General features: G+C 37.1%; 1 protein-coding gene across 5 annotated transcripts in view; it reads left to right on the top strand.

The window, feature by feature from the left end:
- The window catches only part of FER (FER tyrosine kinase), a 155535-nt gene that overhangs the window by 47793 nt on the left and 88532 nt on the right, over positions 1 to 19210 (top strand). For all 5 annotated transcript variants that reach the window (XR_014592506.1, XM_083883765.1, XM_083883763.1 and 2 more), the window contains 2 exons: positions 826 to 948; positions 4239 to 4428. Coding sequence is in view for 4 of the 5 variants with exons in the window: in XM_083883765.1 (XP_083739891.1) it covers positions 826 to 948; positions 4239 to 4428 (313 nt within the window). In the remaining variant the exon portion in view is untranslated. The remainder of the gene's footprint in view (positions 1 to 825; positions 949 to 4238; positions 4429 to 19210) is intronic.

Raw genomic sequence — 19210 nt, 5'->3', positions numbered from 1 at the left:
AAATAAAGTAAAATAGTTAAAGATGTGGAGATAAATGACAAAAAGGAAACAAGATGTACGTGCTTATTTATTTTTAGGACATTGTTCTGACTTAACAATTTCTTGATTGATATGCATTTTAGAAGTGATTATTCTGTAAGACATTTACATATACTGTTCAGAATGCAAATGTTGTTGTACATTAATGATGGTTTTTGTTATTGGAATATTTACTAGGATAATTATGAAGTGTCAGTAATGATTTTAAAGTGTAATATTTTTTCTCTGTTAGTATTGAGTGGTTTTGTACAGTTTATGGTTACTTTGAGTTAACCATTACCAGAGATTATAACATAAAAAGGATAATTTTGAAGAAAGATACAATCGCTGTTTTAACAGAAAGTTCATTTGTACTTTTGCTATTTCTAGAAGTAAATACAACCCAACTACTGATTCTGTATATTTATTTGACAAATGCTTTTTTGAGTTGGAAGGCTTTTGTCCTTCTGAAAGCATCTTATAAATTAGCAATATATTTGGAAGGCATTAATATGTGGAACTCATCACATATTCTGAAAAAAATGTTTTCCTGGTGCAAGAACCTGCAGACAGGAGATCATTCTGTAACCTTCTATGTATACAGAGGCTTATTAGAATCTCTAGTAATGCAGATGTGCAATGTAAAGGTCTAACCACACAAAAAAACCCAAAACAAACTATCATCAGGCACTGAGTAACATTATCTAAAAAATAATGCTCTTTTACATCTTCAGGGAAAACATTAATGTTTCCAGTTGTATACAGTTTATGCATTCACAGCTTGGGTTTCTGAAATCTGTTTTACAGGTTAAAAACAGTAATAGAAGAGCTGATGCAGACACAGCAAACCCTTTTGAGCAAAGAGAAACTTGTTTTGGAACTAGAGAAAAAAATAGAAGAGTCATCTAAGACATGTGAAAAGAAATCTGAGTAAGTTGAAATTAAAATTCAAAATACAATAATTTGAGGGGGGGAAATGTCTTTAATGCAATTCCTAAAACTTAAATAAGAAATAGCCTTCACTAATTTTGTTCTGCTTTTGTGTTTAAAAATTACTGTGAAAAATGGTCATAAGTTAGTTTCTCATCTCTAAAATAACCTATGCCCACTGCAGACCCTAACTTACTGAAGAATTGAGCAGCTCTGTAAATTTAGTATAATTGTCATAGTTTGGCATGGCTCAAGAGCTGGACCTTTCACTAATTCAATTCAACTTGATCAAAGCAGATGAGAAGTTCAGTTGCCTCTCTGTTTGACAGAATTCCTTGTGTTGGTGTAATTCTGTGAAAGGCTTTCAGACTCAAGTGCAAAACTCTTTCTTATGCAGTAATATCTTTGTACCTTGTCAGGTTAAGCTCATTCTTCTTTGCATTTCCTTTACAAAAGTGTAAATGTAAAAAATGTAAATCTCATACCCTGTGGTACTGCATAGTAAATTCAGAGATTAGTAAGTGTTTTAGTGCACCATAAATAAAACATTATTATAAGAATCATACTTGGGCAACATCCTTAGGCTTTTCTTCTACCTTTGGTTAGAAAAAATATTTGCATACTCTTCTAAACTGATGTCAATAAAACAGGTAAATAAACCTTTTGTCTGTAGTGATATTTTTCTGATTTTTGTTGCAATCAATCTTAATCTTACTAATTTGGTCATAAATATTAATTTACAGTACTGGTAGTGAGTTGGAATGCAAGTCCTTCAGGTAATCTTTCATTCACTGAAGAAGTTTTGATGATCTTTGTTGACAGAACCTTGTCACATGAAACATTGTATAGTATTTAATTCACATCCAAAACTTTATTTATGTATCTGATATTAAGGTTTTGATTAGATATTTCATGTCCTTTCTTTCATGAAGTTCACATGTATCCACAGTGTGTTTTCCAGTTTCGGTTCTTAACTTGTCTTCTTTGCTGTATGCTGCTTAAAGGATAAATTATATTTGAACTAGTTGAGTTCAATGGGGTGTTCTTTGGTTTTTTCCCCCTCAGTATTGTTTAGTTACCAGTTATCACTCCCTGAAAATGGTTTAGACCATGGATTTCTTACTGTGTGAAGGCTTCTCTGACTGATACTTTAGCAGATGTTTGTGGTGTTGAGGAGGTGATTTCACTTCAAATTGCACCAGTACCTCTTTGTCTTATTAAAAGGCAGGGAATCTGGCTTAGATATCTAGTTTTACAATGAAGGCTTCCCTGAAATCATCCTTGTTCTGATTTGTCATTGATCATTCCTACCTCCAACAAACTCCCTTTTCATCTTTTATCTGCAGTGCAGAGCAATAGGGATGTTTCAGCATGTAGTTACTGTCCCCAGAATATCTTGTCCAAATGTTGCATTGGGTTTAATTATGACTGCATAAGGTCATACATAATGGCAACGTCTTGGTACTTTTATCCTGGCACTAATATCCCTTTTCCAAATGATAATATAACCTTCAACACAGAAAATGTTTAATTGTATTTTATTTATATATGTATATGTCAAGCATATTGTCTGCCCTTCCAACACGATAGTGTATTGAATGTTGCATTTTAATTTAGTTCATTTACCCACTTTCTCATATGTTCTCATTTAGTTCTTTTTCCCACTTTCTCATATGTTGCCCTGTTCTGCAAGGATTCTTCACACAAGATCTCACTCTGTGAAGTTGCTAGTTGTTACTACGAGACACAAGGACTTTAAAGTTTGCACTCATGCAAGCCACTGACAAATAATTTTATAGATTCTAATCCCTCATTCATGACAGGAGTGGCAAGCACTGCAAGCTGGATTTGGAGAACCAAATCAGATTCTGATCCACTTTGCTGCAGTTGAGACAGAGAATAGCTTGTGAGCGACCTTTTCACTAGCAGAATGTGTCTTGTTATCGCTGTGTCCTGATCGATTGAAACCATTCCATGTTAGGGGATGCCACTCCAGCCTGTGTGTATTTACAAAAGCCTTGCTGATGGTTGAAGCCTGTTATTTTCACGTGGTGATGTCCTTTTTCTCTGATAAAGGAGACCAGATGAAAGCACATTATCTTCAGGATAACTTCAGAATCACTTGCTTCTCTGATGCTTTTAAATATGTGCAAGCTCATGCCAAATCTGTTTCAGATTTGAGAATTGTGTCTGCTACCTCACACTTACATTTTGAATGAACAATCATTTTGCTGATGGTGTGGAGTTTTGCTCATTATTGACTTGGTATAATGCTCACCTGTGTGGGTATGATTTTTGTCTTTTCCTGCCAAAGAGTATTTTATGAGAGGTGGGGTTCCCCTGTTACTTTGAAACCCATTTGAATACTCATTTGGCTGAACATCAGTTTCTGAAGCATCAATCTCTGTATGAACAATTTTCCTTTTCTTTTTTTTCTTCAAGGGTAGGGCTTGCAGGAGGACTTATCTTCAAGGGATTAGCCTGAAGATACAGAGCAACACAATATTATGATTTTTCTTCGTATTGTCCTCATTCTTCATAGTTCTGGTCCATTTACCTCCTTAATCTGTTCTTGTATACTGTGAGAACTCTGCATCTCCTGTAGTCACTGGGCTCTGGTTGAGCTTTTAACAGTGCTTTTAAGAGTGTCTGTATTGTACTGTGGGTGATTCTGTGTCTTAGGCAGCTTCTGTCAGTCTTTGGTTTTGGCAGTTATTTGAGATAATAGAGTCATCTGAGTACCTGCAGATGCTCTAAGTGCATGTCCTTCAATTTGATTTTATCATGGCTGTCTTGAGTATTCACAAGTATGAGTGGTATTCAGCAAGGAACTATAAAAATAAGCAGAAGATGGAAAGTTGCTTAACTCCTCATAGAGATTAATTCATTTAGCTTCATAAGACAGTTATAACACAGTCCAGAAATACTTACAGTGCAGAGGAAAAACAAGATATGTGATGCCATATGAATTTATACTGGATGTGAGGTGAGTTTAGTATTGCAAATTATTACTGCAACAACTACACAGATTGGAGTGAATTTCTTATCACTTTGAAATAATTATCTAAAATTTACTTATTCTCAAAGGGAGGGGGAACCCAGTGTTTATAAATTCAGTTAAAAGTGGATGAGGAGTTTCACTTATATTTATTAAACATGATTTTTGTGATAGAGAGAATGAGTGTTTGCTTGCATTATCTCATTGCTTTGAAAAATTTCTAGAATTGCTTCACCTTTGAATAAATGATTATGTTGAGGATTATGTTTTAAATTGTTATTTTTCTTTGCAGTATTGTACTCTTGCTGAGCCAAAAGCAAGCTCTTGAAGAACTTAAGCAAACAGTCCAGCAGTTAAGATGCTCTGAGGCAAAATTTGCAGCCCAGAAAGAACTACTGGAACAAAAGGTTCAAGAGAATGATGGCAAAGAGCCACCACCTGTAGTGAATTATGAAGAAGATGCCAGATCAGTGACTTCTATGGTAAGTTTTACATCTTTTTTACTGAATTGTGTAGCCCTGCCATTGTACTTCAGATCCAGGATCAGAGTATTAAGATACACACTGACATGATTTAAAGTGAATAGACTTCATGTTGGATTTTTGGAGAGTAGTTTGGACACGAAGTTCAGTTGCATGATACTTTTTCTTTTTAAGAGGCAGTAACTCAGTAACTCCTAACAATCTGTGTCTGGGGACTTGGATTAGTCTCCTCTACACTTGATGCTTAGATTTTTCATTACACTGTTTTATAAAGAAAAGTCTTAACCCTTTCATAGATTTAGTAAATATGACTGAGTAGCTATTGGTAATTTCCTTGCTGTGTTGAAGAAAAGAATTTACAGTTGTAGATAGAAAATTAACAGCAAAAGCTCTTAAAATTGCTGCACATGTTAGGTAATTGAAAAATGAATTTTATGGACTGGAATTACTCTTTTATTTTAAAAAATGAACATTGGTTTCCTTGCAACTTATTTTTTAATGTTTACATGCTCTTAATAATTAAAAGGAATTTTTTTAATTCTGATGAGACCTCATATAATTTAAATAAGTACCTTACTTTGCTAAAATTCTCTGTGACTTCCTTTTCTCAGTTGTATGCAGCTATGTGCAGAGTTTTTAGGCCACATAAAAAAGCAAACAAACAGTACCTGTTTACTAAAGGGACAAACAGTAGTGTTTGCCTTTGTTCATTAGTTTTGACACGTAGGAGATATTTGTGACTTTTTTCTTTGAGGTTTAGCCTGACGTTCTTTTTGGCCCATGGGGCAGTAGCTCTGTGAAATGATAATTAAAGGGTTGCTTTGGAGAGGAAAGCATTTTTCTTCCTCTGTCTATTTGTGGAACTGTTTGATTCCTATTCTAGAATTATACTTTCTTGTCAGTCTTCTCTTGCTTCCACTGCTGTTTAATATTTACAAGGCTCTATGAGGTGGTTGTCATTTACACTGGTACAAAACATTATTTTACAAATCTTGTATGCTTGTCATGACCTAGAAGGAGTTTAAAAAGTACAAAAATATGAAGAAAGAGAAAAGAAGAATCAGGATAATGATTGCAAAAGATTGGGAGGCTTGGAATCTTTTTGGGGCAGGCTATCTTGTTAGTTATTTAATACCATATCCTGTAGTAGTGCTAGTGATTAGTGCCTACTAGGGTTAGTTCAGATGATGAGTCTCGTCATAAGAACAGTACTTTTGCCCTTCAGCTCAAGAGTACTGAAGTCTGCCTTCTGGTGTCTAAACCTCTGTTTCAGCAAGTGGGAGAAAATAATCCTACGTGCTGAGCACAGGCCTGCGTAGGGCCAACAGGACACAGACACAGCAGCTCCATCAGTGCCAGCATCGTGTCAGCTCCAGTGTCACCTGCGAGGAGTGAGGGCTCATCACCTCCGGTGCAGCCACTGATGGGCCCGCAGTGCCCTGGGGGCAGATGGCACAGGGTGGCTGGCTCTGTGCTCAGGGCATGGTGCCTTCTGCAGGAGGGCAGGGGAAAGGGGGAACATAGAGTTTGGTTTGTGTTGGAAGGGGCTTCCAAGATTGCCTGGTTCCAATAGTTTTCAACACTTTCCGCTACAGCAGGATGCACCCCTTTACAAAATCTTGCCACTTTAACCCGATGCAGGGTTGAAGAGAAAAGCCATGAGAGCAATTAGACAGGGGTCTAACGATGATAGGCAGTCTGGTCAGCTTCGCAGGAGAAGGTAAAATGGGAACAGGAATTTGGTACTAAAGGAGGCAAAAATATTTAACACACTAAGTGATGATGTGCAAGCCTAAATAGAGGATGATGTGGGGTTTTGTTGTTTTATTTTTTTAAAGCAGTAAGTAAAATTTACTGTTAAGGCAACTTGAGAAAATAAATCAGAGATGCATTTGTGTGATAGGGATAATATTAACGTTCATTTTTAACATGGATTTTGTACTTTAAGTAACTTGTTCTAGTTTCTGTAGTTCTATCTGGCCTATGTTATCTGGGAGTTCAGGGTGCCTTTCACCTGTTACGAAAATAGTGGTGATCATCAAGCTGTCTTGCAGAGAAGACCTGTCATGAAGTGCAATGTGTTAAGTTTCATCTGAAGAATAAATTGTGCAGAATTACCACTTCCCTTGCTTTTTCAAGGCAAAGCTAAGCCACTCTTGGACCTACACACGTATTTTGTGGGTACCAGATGTGGAAGTTCTTGTCTTGTCAGAAGAATGAATGGGACTGAAAACAGGGTTTGCTGTGAAAGCAGGCAACTTTATTTCCACAGCTAAGTCTAGTTCAGCGTTTACATGCACAGGATACAGCACTTACATGCAGACCATTGGTACTGGGGCTGCCTTGGGATCAGCACACATTACCCCAGAAGGAACTGCTGGTCATGATACACAGCAGCCTGCACTGGATCCTGTACATCCTGCTGTTCATGCTGTTTCTTCCCTTAGGACCTGCAGGAGCTCCTGCACCTCAGTAAAGAATTCTACCAGCTTTTGGACTTGAAAAAAGACAGGAGCTAAACATGCCTGATGGTGTTGGTATTTGGTCTTGCTTTCTGAGAAGGGGCTTGAGGTGATCTTAAAAATTATTTGATGCCTATGATGTTAGATAAGCCCTTACATCTGGCCTGTTTGCTCAGCACTTCTGCAGCACACAGTAGAAGTGCTAAAAGGTAGTGCAGACTCTGGGGCATTTTTCTCTCACACAGCCTCTTCCTCAGCTGGTTGCTCCAGTGAACCAGAAGTAGTCAGGCATGTTGTCTCTGCACATGAAGGGACCACTGCTGTCACCCTGCAGTGGAACAGAGAGGGTTAAGGTGGTGTTCGGTGGTCACTGTCAGTACTGGGGCTTTCTCCTCTATCACAGCTCATGCCAGAGCTGTGTTCCTGGCAAGGCAAAGCAAGACTGCTCAGGTGCTGGAACCTCTCCTCCTTTAGACTAAGACTGTTACCCCTTATCATATCACTATCTGACAGTGTGAAGAGTCAGCCTCCATCTTTTTTCGAGCTCCGTTTAAGTACTTAAGGGCTTCAGTGAGGTCTTCCTGGAGAACTTCCTTCCCTTCTCCAGGTTGAGCAACTCTTCTCACCTGTTGTCATAGGAGGGGTGCTCCAGCCTTGTGATCAATTTAGTGGCTTTCCTCTGGGCTTACTCCACCTCTTTCTTGTGTTGAAGACCCGAGACCAGTTTTCAAGGTGGGATCTCACAGGGGCAGAGTAGAGGGAGTGAGTCACCTCCATCTTCCTGCTGCTCATGGTGCTTTGGGTGTAGCCCAGGATGTGTTTGACCCTTTGGGCTGCAAGTGCCCAGTGTCAGCTCATGTTCAGCTTTTTGTCTACCAGTCCTTCTGTCTACCAGCTCATGTTCAGCCTTTTGTCCCCCAAGTCCTTCTCTGCAGGGCTGTTCTTGACGTGTTCTTCTTTCTCCCAGTCTGTGCTCATGTCTGACATCGTCAGTCTTGACTGTGTCTCAAGATGAAAAAACAATACTCTGATGGCTTGTTTCTGTAAATAAACATCCTGGTGATTTTTAAAATGGGATTTTTTTTTAAGTAAAACTCCTTAGAAGTATAGGGTTGTAAAAGATCAGAAACAGAATGTTCTTGCTACTGATTGCTCATCCTGGTACTGTTCAAGAGGATGACTCTTTCTCAGCTATAAATTCATTAACGTTTCTCCGGTTTTTTTGAGAGCAGTTTATCTAAATGTTGTTCTGATACACTTGAATGTGGTTATATATTCCTCTTCAGAAATGAATTGTAAACACTTGTTTTACAAATTTTTTTCCTAAGAATTATAAAATCATAGTTGGCTTGTGTTGTCAGCATCCATAAAAAGCAAATTTTTGTGTCCTCAAGTCACATATAATTTTTTTGGTTTGTAATTTAAAATTTAAAAGAGGATATGCAAAGCAATTTTGTTTCATATCTCCTAAGTATTTATATCATATAAATAGAGCCAATTTCATGGTGGAATAGTTTGCAAATTGTTTTGTTTCCCTTCTCTTACATTAGGTAACTGTATAATAGAATACTAATGAGTGAAATTCTGATATGCTGTTAGAGATGCTTTTATAGACAGTGTGCTGTTACGCAAGTGTTTTAACTTAGTTTCCTTATTCTTTTTTGCCTCTATTAACTGTAGGAAGTTCATATTCTGTTAGTGTCTTCAATATGGTTTGCTTTAGACAATATATTTTTTGGAGTATGTTTGCTATGCATTTGTAGGCATATACTCACTTAAAGGAAAAAAGAAGATTGCCAAATGATTCTCCTTTTTTCAATCAGGTTATCATAGCATGGAGTGAAACAAAAATGTATTTTTTGTTATTTCTGAACATTGCATATAACAGTTTTGTCATCATATATGGAAAAATGAAACATTTTATTTTTACTAGCAGTTATGCTTTTCTACTGACTTACCCATGCAAGACATTATAGATAATTATAGTGCTGACGGTACTACAAGTTTTAAATCTTGGGTTTGAGCCCCTTAGAGTTATGCATTTATACTATTCACTTTGTTAATGGGAGATTCATAATTAACATTTTCTTCTGTACCTAAAGTATGGAGACACTAAGAAAAGCTGGTTATTCCTTGTAAAGAGATATATTTTGATAAAAATGTAGTAGTATCTGAAGTGTTATATATTATGTCACTTTATAAAATTTAATCAGTAACTGGAAGCTACTTGAGCTAACTTTTCCATGCTTAGGTGTTCAGTGGATGTGTGGTCTGTTGTTTGTCTTAAGGTACATAAGTTATATTTTTGCTGTTTTTATGATCAACAAAGCATGGCAGTAGTCCATGGTAATTAAAATGAAGAAAGCAACAGCAACAAAACCTTTATATGTCCGATGATCAGATTAGAAACAAATACCTCATTAATTTTTGAATATTGTAGTCGCAGCTAAACATTTACTCAGGTAATTACATACAATTTGATGATTTGCTTTTCATGGTAAAGCTTTAAACTTACAGCATCAGTATTGCCTTGGAAGTTGTTAGAGAACAGGAAGCCTTCAGAGAGTGCTTTAATATAAAAAAATAATTAATTTTGTTTAACAATCGTATAGTGAAAAGTCTGTGCCACTTCAGTATGTTTTCTTCTTTTCCTTTACCTGGTAAAAAAAAAAAAAATTATGAAGGTGTAAACCCATTACTTTTAAGAATGTGTTTGAAATGACATGCTGTTCTCACTGTAGAAGTGCTTCACATAGATTTATTTTGCATGCTGCAGCATTTTCCTGGAGCTGGTTGACAAAACTGAGACTTGGTGGGCAAGCTCTGCAACACTTGAGAGACTTGTCAGCAGGTGGAGCTCAGTGCCAGAAGACTGGTTATGACTGAATAAGCCAAAGCTGTTAGCATGAACTCGTCAGAGATACACAGGGCCATGGTACAGCCATGGGGATGTTGTAATGCCTTGTGCCAGTAGAGCTACAGGCTTAAAACTGTACACAGCAGAAAATGGTTTTATCTGTTGTAGCATAATTTCTTGGAAAAAAAAATACAGAAATTAGTTCACCTAGTATCTATTCACTTTTGTTGTTTGTTATTCCTTTTTAAAAGGCTTCAGAGATGTTATCCTTAGTGATTTCTTTAAAAGTAAGATAAGCCAGGTTTTAGTGAAGGTTGTGGTAATTAAAAAATTAGTTCATAGTCATTATGTAAGGAAAAAAATACTAAATACATGAAATGGAGCTAAAGTGCTACTTTATTTGTTTGTAAATTATACTACCTAATGTGAATGTTTTATCTTTCCATCCTTGCTTTCTAGAATCCAGGACTTAGTGCTCTAATTAGTATGATCAATAAACCAGTCTTCTGCAGGTTTGGATTTGAAGTGGATGTGTTCAGAACACTCACTAAAATAGTAATTGACAAATTTAATCAGTTTGTTTGTGTTGTTTTTTTTACTGTCAGTTACATAGGTATGAAAGAGGCTTTGCAGGAGTTTGCTATTTGATTGAATATGCTTCATTGCATACATTTTAAATGTTGGCTCACAAGGTCATGAAACATAATCAGCTGGGAGAACTACCACACTCTTGGGGTTCCTTTTCCCCTGCTGTCTCAGACTATGCAAGTTCATTTTAAAATATAGATACAAGGAAGTGATTGCCTTCTGTGACAGGCCATTGCAGCAATAGCAGAAAGCGTAACAGTAGTGATAAATTTGTTATTTTTCTTACTGGTTCAGAAGAACAGCAGGTTCTTATGCTCTCTAATGCATCAGCGAACATCTCCCTTATCTGTCCGTGTAAGTAATTCTCTACTGGTTTGAGGCTCATGATAATTTATATAAAACTAAAGTTGTATTAGAGCATGGTAGGGGAGCCCTTCACAGTAATTTGGTTTATATATTTATAAATCTTGTACACTTCCACTGCTTTATTACGTTATTTTAACTTTCTTGTTGGTAGACCCAGGGCCGGAGTTAGTCTGTGCAGAATTGGTATCCTTATCCTTACTTTTATTTTAGTCTCTGCTAAGGAAACACTGCCAGTGCAGTCATGCTGTAGAAAATTTGCCTATTTATTCATAGAAGGCCTGGAAGTTTTATTTGGTGGTTGCCTGGACAACTGAAGTTCAGTTTTGTTTATGGCCACTTCCCAAGCTTGCTGTCTTGGGCCTGTGTTTCTGGCTTACAGCCAGAGTTTGACATGGATTGAAAGTGCCCCAAATGTCTCATGCTTTTAGGAAGTGTGGAGAGGATGAATTCTATTTATCTTTCTCTCATAATGAATATGTTCTAGCTTCTGTTTCTTCTTTTTGTAAATCCCAACTGCCTGATGGACACATATCAGAGGAAGAGCAATACAGAAGAAGATACTAAGGTAGTAGACAGATAAAACTAGTCATACTTTGTCCCACTGACTGGTCAAGAATTTACAGGATGAGAGGTCAGTGAAGCTATCAAGACTCTTGCCACTGAACATGCCTAGAAGCTTCTGAAGTAAAAGATTGGACTAAGTTCACACACTAAGGCTCAGAACTTAAGTATTTCTTAAGGTTAGCATATTGTCTATCAAAAAAGTATTGAGAAATAACCTGGTTTTGGGGAAAAGCAAAATTAGAAGAATAAGCAAAATTTTTGAGGACTTCGGGGAGGTGGATCATTTGGAGAAACAGAACTCTTAGAATACTTGAAGTACATAATTAGTTTACCCTCTCTGTATGACGGTGAGTTATAAGCGCTTGAAATAAGTACATAGACCTCTCTTGAACTGCCAAAAATATTTCAAGAGCTTTCATTTCTTCCTTGAGGAAGCAGGCTTCACCATAGTAGTGTTGCAGAACTTCATACCCACTGGGGATTTGTTATTTCAGTCAGAAGCTTTCCTAATCCACAGAGAAGATTCATATGGTATCCAGCATATGTTTCTCTGTTGCTGGGAGAAAAGTAGTAATTCTTTGCCAGAATCATCAATGCCTTCTTGCATCTTTTTCATAGTGATGGGACCAAATTAGTGTGATTGCTAACTTCTCATAGCCTCTAGGCAATGCGCAGTATGTAATGTCATAGAATTTGGCTGCTTTAAATCACTTCTCTGCTTTTTTGTCTTCCTTTTTAAATGGCTGATTAAAAATACCATTGTCCTTAAAGGCAATTATTATGCTTCTAGAACTCCTAAAATTTGCTATAAAATAATTACTGGAATTCAGAATTGTGGTTTTAATGTAGTGTCACCGCTAGTTATTTCGCCAGATTGAAGTGTATGATTTTATGCTTAGCTTCTGGGTTTTTTCTGCCATGTGGAGAAGTTCTCACCTGCTACAGACTTGAGAAACCAGAATGTCAATCCAATTTTCAGACCCCTGTCTTTAAGTTACAGACCTATTTTTTTGTTCTCTTTTTTTTTTGGTTTTTTTGGTGGGTTTTTTTTACTGTTGATGATTTTTAACAGTGGGGTAAGTGAAATAGCATGTTTCAGATAATCCTTTTTTTTTTCTTTTATCATCTAGCAGTCAGATATATGCAAAACATTTCTGGTCAGTTTGGGATCCAGATGCCTGAACATCAGCACTAATGCCCATTTTTGGATTGCCTAAGGTATCCTGCCTGTGGCATGAAGCTGTGACTCAAGTCTGCCAGTGCCATGTAGTTGACTTGGATAGCCTAGGCCATAAAGAGCACTGGGTATTAATATTCAAACAAGTGAAGCCCTCTTTCCAATAGATAGTGAGGTTCTTTGTTCAAAGTAGTCCTTAATGGCAGGGAAAATTAAAGTTCTGTGTGCGATAGTGGTAGTCACTGTAACATTTTCAAAAAATTCCAGGATTATTTATCTCCATTTCTTTTTAGGGAGGTACAAAAACAGGTCATCAGAAACTTAATTTTTATTTGGCTGTTGTGTTAGGGTAATGTGAGAAAAAGGCAATGATATTTGCATGAAGATAATAGAATAACATGAAGATAATATCCAGGAATTTCTGAAACTGATGTCCTCATCCTAGAGAAGAAAGAGAGCTTAGAGTATCACAACCAAGATACGTGGAAATTTGTCATTCTTGGGAAATGATTGAAGGTCTTTACTCTTAGGCACTGTACGATTTTGTGGACCAAAAGTAGATTTGTTTTCTGTAAGTTACTGCAAAACCTTTCTACAAACGAAATCATTTTTTAAATCTGATTTTTTGGTCAAGTTTCTAAAAAAAGCAGGAGGGGGTGGTGTCTAGAAGCTAGAGTATAGGTTAGTAAAAGTAGGGGAAAAAAGGAAAAAGGAAGAATCCAAATACAGGATAGAGAACCAGACACTGGCAGCTCCAGAGGCAGCAGAACGTTCAGTCAGGTTCAGAGTGTGCTTAGGAATCCTATCACGAGCAAATTGGAAAGAAATTAGGGACAGTGCTGAGGACAAGACTATCATGTGGGCCCAAAGTCTGTCCAGGACATAGGACCAAACATAGGATTGGAGAAACCACTACATACTCATGTAGGACTCATCCAGAAGGAGGGGTTGGAGGCAGCAGTTGTCAGTATAATTTCATGAGACAGTATTTCTGTGAGACTGTGGCTCTGACTTGATTAACACATGTTGCCACCATGGTAAACTGAGTGGTAAATCAAAGCATAAATGGCATGATAAGAAAAATACAGCATAGAAGTGATATAGCCTGAGCTATATCAGCAAAATTTTGTGTCTGATGTGCCTCAGAATTACTTGTTTTATTTCTGGATCTTGGCTCTGAATACTAAGATGAAATAAAATCACTTAATATTTGGCTTCATATGTAATACAGACGTCTATCATTCCCATTTAGATTAAATTTAGTTTTGCCAGAACTCTGTAACAACGAGGACTTTCAGAATATCTAACTGAAACGATACTACTCTGGGAACCTGTAGCATTTACTCAGCAATTGCTATAAAAATGAAAACAAAGAACTGCTGGTAGGAGAGAGAGAAAAATGGAAACACAACTATATGTGTTTGGGGTTGGAGGGGGCAAAAATGAGATGCTTGACAGACTTGACAGTTTCTGTGTCAGGTTAATCTGATTTTTTTTTCTTCTGTCCTAGCTGATGTCTAGAGCAGTTGAACATGGTGATTGTTTATACTGAGTTCAGTGTGATGCCGTGAATGCTGCAATACAGAAGGAACTGATGTTCCATAGGCGATTGTACTGAAAGGGGATGGAGATTTTTTTTTGAATGACTTGTGAGGGAAGATGTATTTGGAGAGTTCTAAAAATAAGAAAGTTTAAAAGTAGCTTCTGAGCTGGAAACAATGAAACAAAAAAAAACCCAAAAGTAACTTCTGGTTTATAAAACTGGAAAAGTTAAAGAAGTAACTTCTGCATTTAAAAAAACCAAAAACCTTTTAGATACATTTGTATTTTGATAGTCTCGAAGAGAAATCCACATTCTCAAGGAAAATCAAAGTTCCATGCAGCTGATATAGATTCAGTTTTCTTATGTTAATTTGTTGACTGTTATAGTGTAAAGGGGAGATATTATTTTCTTTGTAGGGAGTGGGGGGAAGACAAACCTCCTAGTAGGAATCATGAACATTTCCTACCTAATAGGATCCTGTTACAATGTGATTGTGCACACTTAGTGATGATTCAAGTTCCAGACCACAGTAATATGTGATGTAAGAACCATTAATGAAGGAATGATTTGTTTTAGAGTAATTTTTGTACGTGCCAATGAAGTAGCTTTTTGGCAAAAATGGAGCTGTTTCCTTCTCAGGATGTTTTGTAGTAGTATCTAAAGCTGTGGCTGTATTGAAAGGTTTTGGTTTGCTTCAGGTGCTACTGCTTTTGTCTATTTGATCTGTTCACTCCGTAGGGATTTTTATCTGTAACATAAACACTGGTTTTGTGCATAGCTGTATGTACAATTTGATCTTGGCATTAAGTGTTTCAGCAACTGTGTAATAATGAGATTTGTAGCTTTATGATATGTAACAAAAATAGTGAAGAAAATGTGATCTTCAACAAACATGACTGAAGTATTTCATCAGTTATTTTCTTCAACATATCTTTTAAGAAACTGATTACATTGAATCCTATATAACTATACCCATAAACTAGAAATTGTTGCTTTTTTTAGGAGAAGGGAGTTATGGGTGCAAAAGGAGTTTCTTCTGTAACAGTGGAGACTGGTCTTAGATTCAACAAGTAGCTTGAGCATGCCAAATAAGTACAACTTAGGAACTTTGAGAGAACACTGCTTGGTTGTTCAGACCCTTTTTAATACATAGTGACTGAAACAAAAAAAGAGAATCTCTTGACTGAACTAATAACTGAAAATCTTTTTGCATTTCTGTAGAAGAAATGCTGCCTTATTTGTTTTGGCTCATCATGCTAGATAAAATTTATGAACCTCAGCTTGAATAGGGTTGATTTTATTTGGTACCATTACTGAGACTTAGACACTGACTCTGTCCTCCATGATGTCTATATTTTCAAGATAGTCTTCTCTGTGTCTGTGATTTGTAGCCATGATCTATGCATGAGTTCAGTGGGCCATAGGCTTTACTCAGAGTAGAATTTGAACACTGCCAGTTTTGAGGGTTTACATTTTTGTTGTTCTGTTATTTAAATTGGCAGATAGTTGTTGTTTTGGCACCCTGCACAGATTACTCATTAAGCCGACCTCAGTATGGTGCTCAAGTTGAGCTCAAGCTGTCACAAAGTTGGTCTATCATTTTAACTATTAACATGTAGACTGTTTCATGCATAAACAAGTATCTGTCAAAACTGAAAGCAAACATCATATTCTAACTACCTGCCAAACAGCTGTCAGACAGAAATACCTGATCAAATTTGAGTCTAGGCATACTGCAAGCTCTTTCCAGTTATGAAAGATTCAGTTTTATTGTTTAACACATCTAACGTAAATGTGGATCTGGCTAAGAACGTGTTGTGTCCCATCTGACTGAAGCTCTTCAGGGTCAACTCCATGAAAATTTGTTTTATTGTGATTAAAAAAAATGCATCCTCTCTCAATATGATTTTCCAAAAAGATTACAATCACCAGTCCATATTTAGTAACACTCTATTGGGAGAAGAAAAAGGCTTCATGTTCTGCCTGATGATAGAACATGTAATGCTATTTCTTGGTGCTTGACACAGCATTTGCCAGGTGGTTTCATTAGAGCAAGTCAGTGAGTCAGCTTGAGCCAGTTAATGAATTAAAAGAGGAATCTTGATTAGTAGATGACAGTGTGTAAAGGGCAGAATTGAAGAAAAATTACCTTGTACCAGTCAGAACAATGTGATGACAAACATAAAGACAGTGCCTCTCTGGTACAATGATGTGGTAGTTGGCTGAGGAGACAGGATTTTTCTCTAGACTGTAAGAACTTCCTTTGAAGTTAGGGGAAAATTTTGGGGTTTCCCCACCTCATCCCCCTAGAGAATAGTGTTTTCTGTAGACTGGCAATTGGCATGGACCTCTGCTGAAGCTGCAGCCTGGGATCCCACAGCTATTGGATATTTAGTCCTTTCGTGTCATGTGAACCGTGGGAGGATTTATGAATTTCAGGGTCATGCAATATAGTGATACTGTTCTTATTCTCTGTTCTTTACATGTTGACTTTTGTCCACTGCTTCCCCAACAGCTGTTCATGGTACAGCTGCTTCAATACATCTAATCCCTTCCAGGAACCAGACTTTCTTGACTTAAATGCCTAAGATCTGGACTCCACCACTAGCTTTGTAAGGCACTTATCTTTAGCAGGTATTACTGGGCGTAAATGTGGCTGAAAACCAACCAAATCCAACAGTATTTGAATATATTTAATGATACCTAGGAAGACGGTCATTCCTCCTGTTAGTGAGTGTATTCTAATTAGAGTGATTGATCAGTCGTAGTAAGTGCAGTCACTAACAAATGCCATAGTCAGTTCACACTATGTTTATAAATACTGCATTTAGATATATTTTGGGCTGACTAACCCCCAGCTGGCACAGTTGGAAGCAGCATCAGCTGCTTCATTGCCTGATGCACAGAGTACTTGCTCCCATAGTTTCAGTTTTCCCTTTATGCAGTTGGTACAGCATCCAGTTAGTTGATTCAGTTGTCTTCCCATGTTTTCTTTGGATACAAGATGCTGAACTCTAAAGACATGGAGTCCTCCTTAGAAAACTGTGTTTTGGATGGAACCTTTGCTTGAGTAGAGATCAGACAAAATTTTTTTTTTTTTTGTTCAGAATCTCTAGGAAGAACCCCCCCAAACTGTCATTCTCACTGACTTGTTACCTTAGTTCTGTATTCCCTGTACTTTCCTTGAGCATCTTTTAAATAACCTCCATGGCAGAAAAATATCACCTGCTTGTAGCTGTAATTTTCCTCTTCCTTGACTTACAGTCCCCCACCTACAAACTGCTATACAGATTTACTTCATGAGATCACATTTTGTCAAGATACTTATGCCGTTGTAGTCAGTGAGAACAGAGAAGCTTTGCCTGTGCAGATCTGGAGTAAAAGATTGAGAACAGTTTTTGTTTTGTTCTCTGCTAAAATGTGGCTTGGCTTCCTGTCTGAGGGTTTTAGAGTTTTAAAATAACCAACACAGGTTGTAAGGAGAATGGTTTGTGCTCTGTCTGCAGGGTGTGTAAGTATATATGGATTTCTGGCAAGCCTATTTTAAGTTTGTGGCTAGTAAAGACAATTTCCAGTTACAGATGGCATTCTTTGGCATGCTCACTGCTCTTCAGGAATTCATCAACATGCTTGTGATAGCTGTGGGTGATCTTCATCACTTCCTTACTTCAGCTACCGACTGTTACAGAGAACATTAGGAGTTGAGGTATTTTGGATATTTTTTTGCAAGACTTTATATTTACCAGCCTGGATCCTGTTGTAAAAATGTCCTGGACATTGTGTTTGTATTTGCTTAGTCTGCTGAGTTCATTATGTTGAATACTGTATGCATAGCTTAGTTCTTCAGGCACTTTCACTGGAAGATTTTGCATGCCTCTTGTGAAATGTAGCCTAGAAGTTCTTCACCTGTGTCTTTTTGTTATCAGCCCATATAGTGATGACTCTGGCTCTTTTTATTAGGCCAGTAGTTGTAACAAAGTTCTGTTAGTCCATGAGTAATATTTACCAGTTTGAAAAGTTTGATGTTAACTTTTTCAAAACCAAAGCTAACTATTATACACCTAAAATTTCAGCATTCCATTGAGGAAGCACCATTACAGAATACTGTGATTTTTTAACAAGTGCCAAAACCACTCTCGACCTTTATACTTGTTATTGTGACTAAATGAATGTATGAAAACTTCAGGACATAATTTTTTTTTCTGCACTAATTCCCATCTCTAGTGGAGGAATACTGATTTTTTCAGTTGCTGTTTTATCACAGTCTAGTTAATTAGAGATGCAGTTTTCCAAATAAGAGTAACGCTGCATAGCACATGGCTATGTAGAAAAAGTCCATTTCTTCTATTACCTTAGCAGGAGTCTTCATTCTAGCTCAGGATTTGTTTTGTTTTGTTTCTTTCTTTTTGAACTTGAAAGGAGAAAGGCAAGACCAGTCTTTGTGTGCATAGATGTGTATAACCAGTTTGAAAATGTTTTTCAAGTTGAAGACTTCACCACTTCAAATGGCAACTGTAGTGTTGATCTTGATTAAAACTCTGGGGCAGCATTAGGCATTACTGCATCTCTTTGTTTTTATGTGAATTTGGGTCATAAAACTTGAAACTATTTCAACTGGGTGTATGCACTATTAAAGTAAAGAATAAAATTAGCCTCTTAGATTCAAAAATGGCCCTAAGTATTTTTACTTTTAAATGATTTGTGGATGCACAGTTATTCACTGCTTTTTTACTTGTGAGTCTTGGTTTTCTTGAAGCAGCAGCAGCACAGCCTGAATCTTGAGCATGTTGTCCTGGCAGATGCTGACCAGGCTGCTTTCACCAGCAGGCAGTTAATCATACCGCTGGTTTTTTTCATGCCATTGGTTTTTTGAATTATGAGCTACCAGTGGATGTAAGATGTTGGCTTTCTTGCTTTTATGAACATTAGGTACTGCAGTAGAACTCTGAGCATTCAGTGCAGTCTCTTTTATGTCCTCCCATTGCAACTTCATGAGCTTACACAGAACTAGAGCAAGAGAGAACTTAGGGGTATGTTTGGAGGTCTGTTATTATGATGTGGCAATGGCAACCAAGGAGAGAAGGGCCATGTGATGAAAAGGTAGTTCCCTTTCATATAGAGCAAGTGCTGTACAGACTGAAATCTGATGACTTTTTATTACTTGAAACAAGTAAAATGATGGTTTGAGAATTAATAATTTTTTTACATTCAGTTAATAATGGCAT

The sequence above is a fragment of the Zosterops lateralis genome, assembly GCF_965231275.1.
Source record: "Zosterops lateralis genome assembly, chromosome: Z".
NCBI classification, from domain to species: Eukaryota; Metazoa; Chordata; class Aves; order Passeriformes; family Zosteropidae; genus Zosterops; species Zosterops lateralis.
This window is presented reverse-complemented; position numbering and strand designations above follow the sequence as displayed.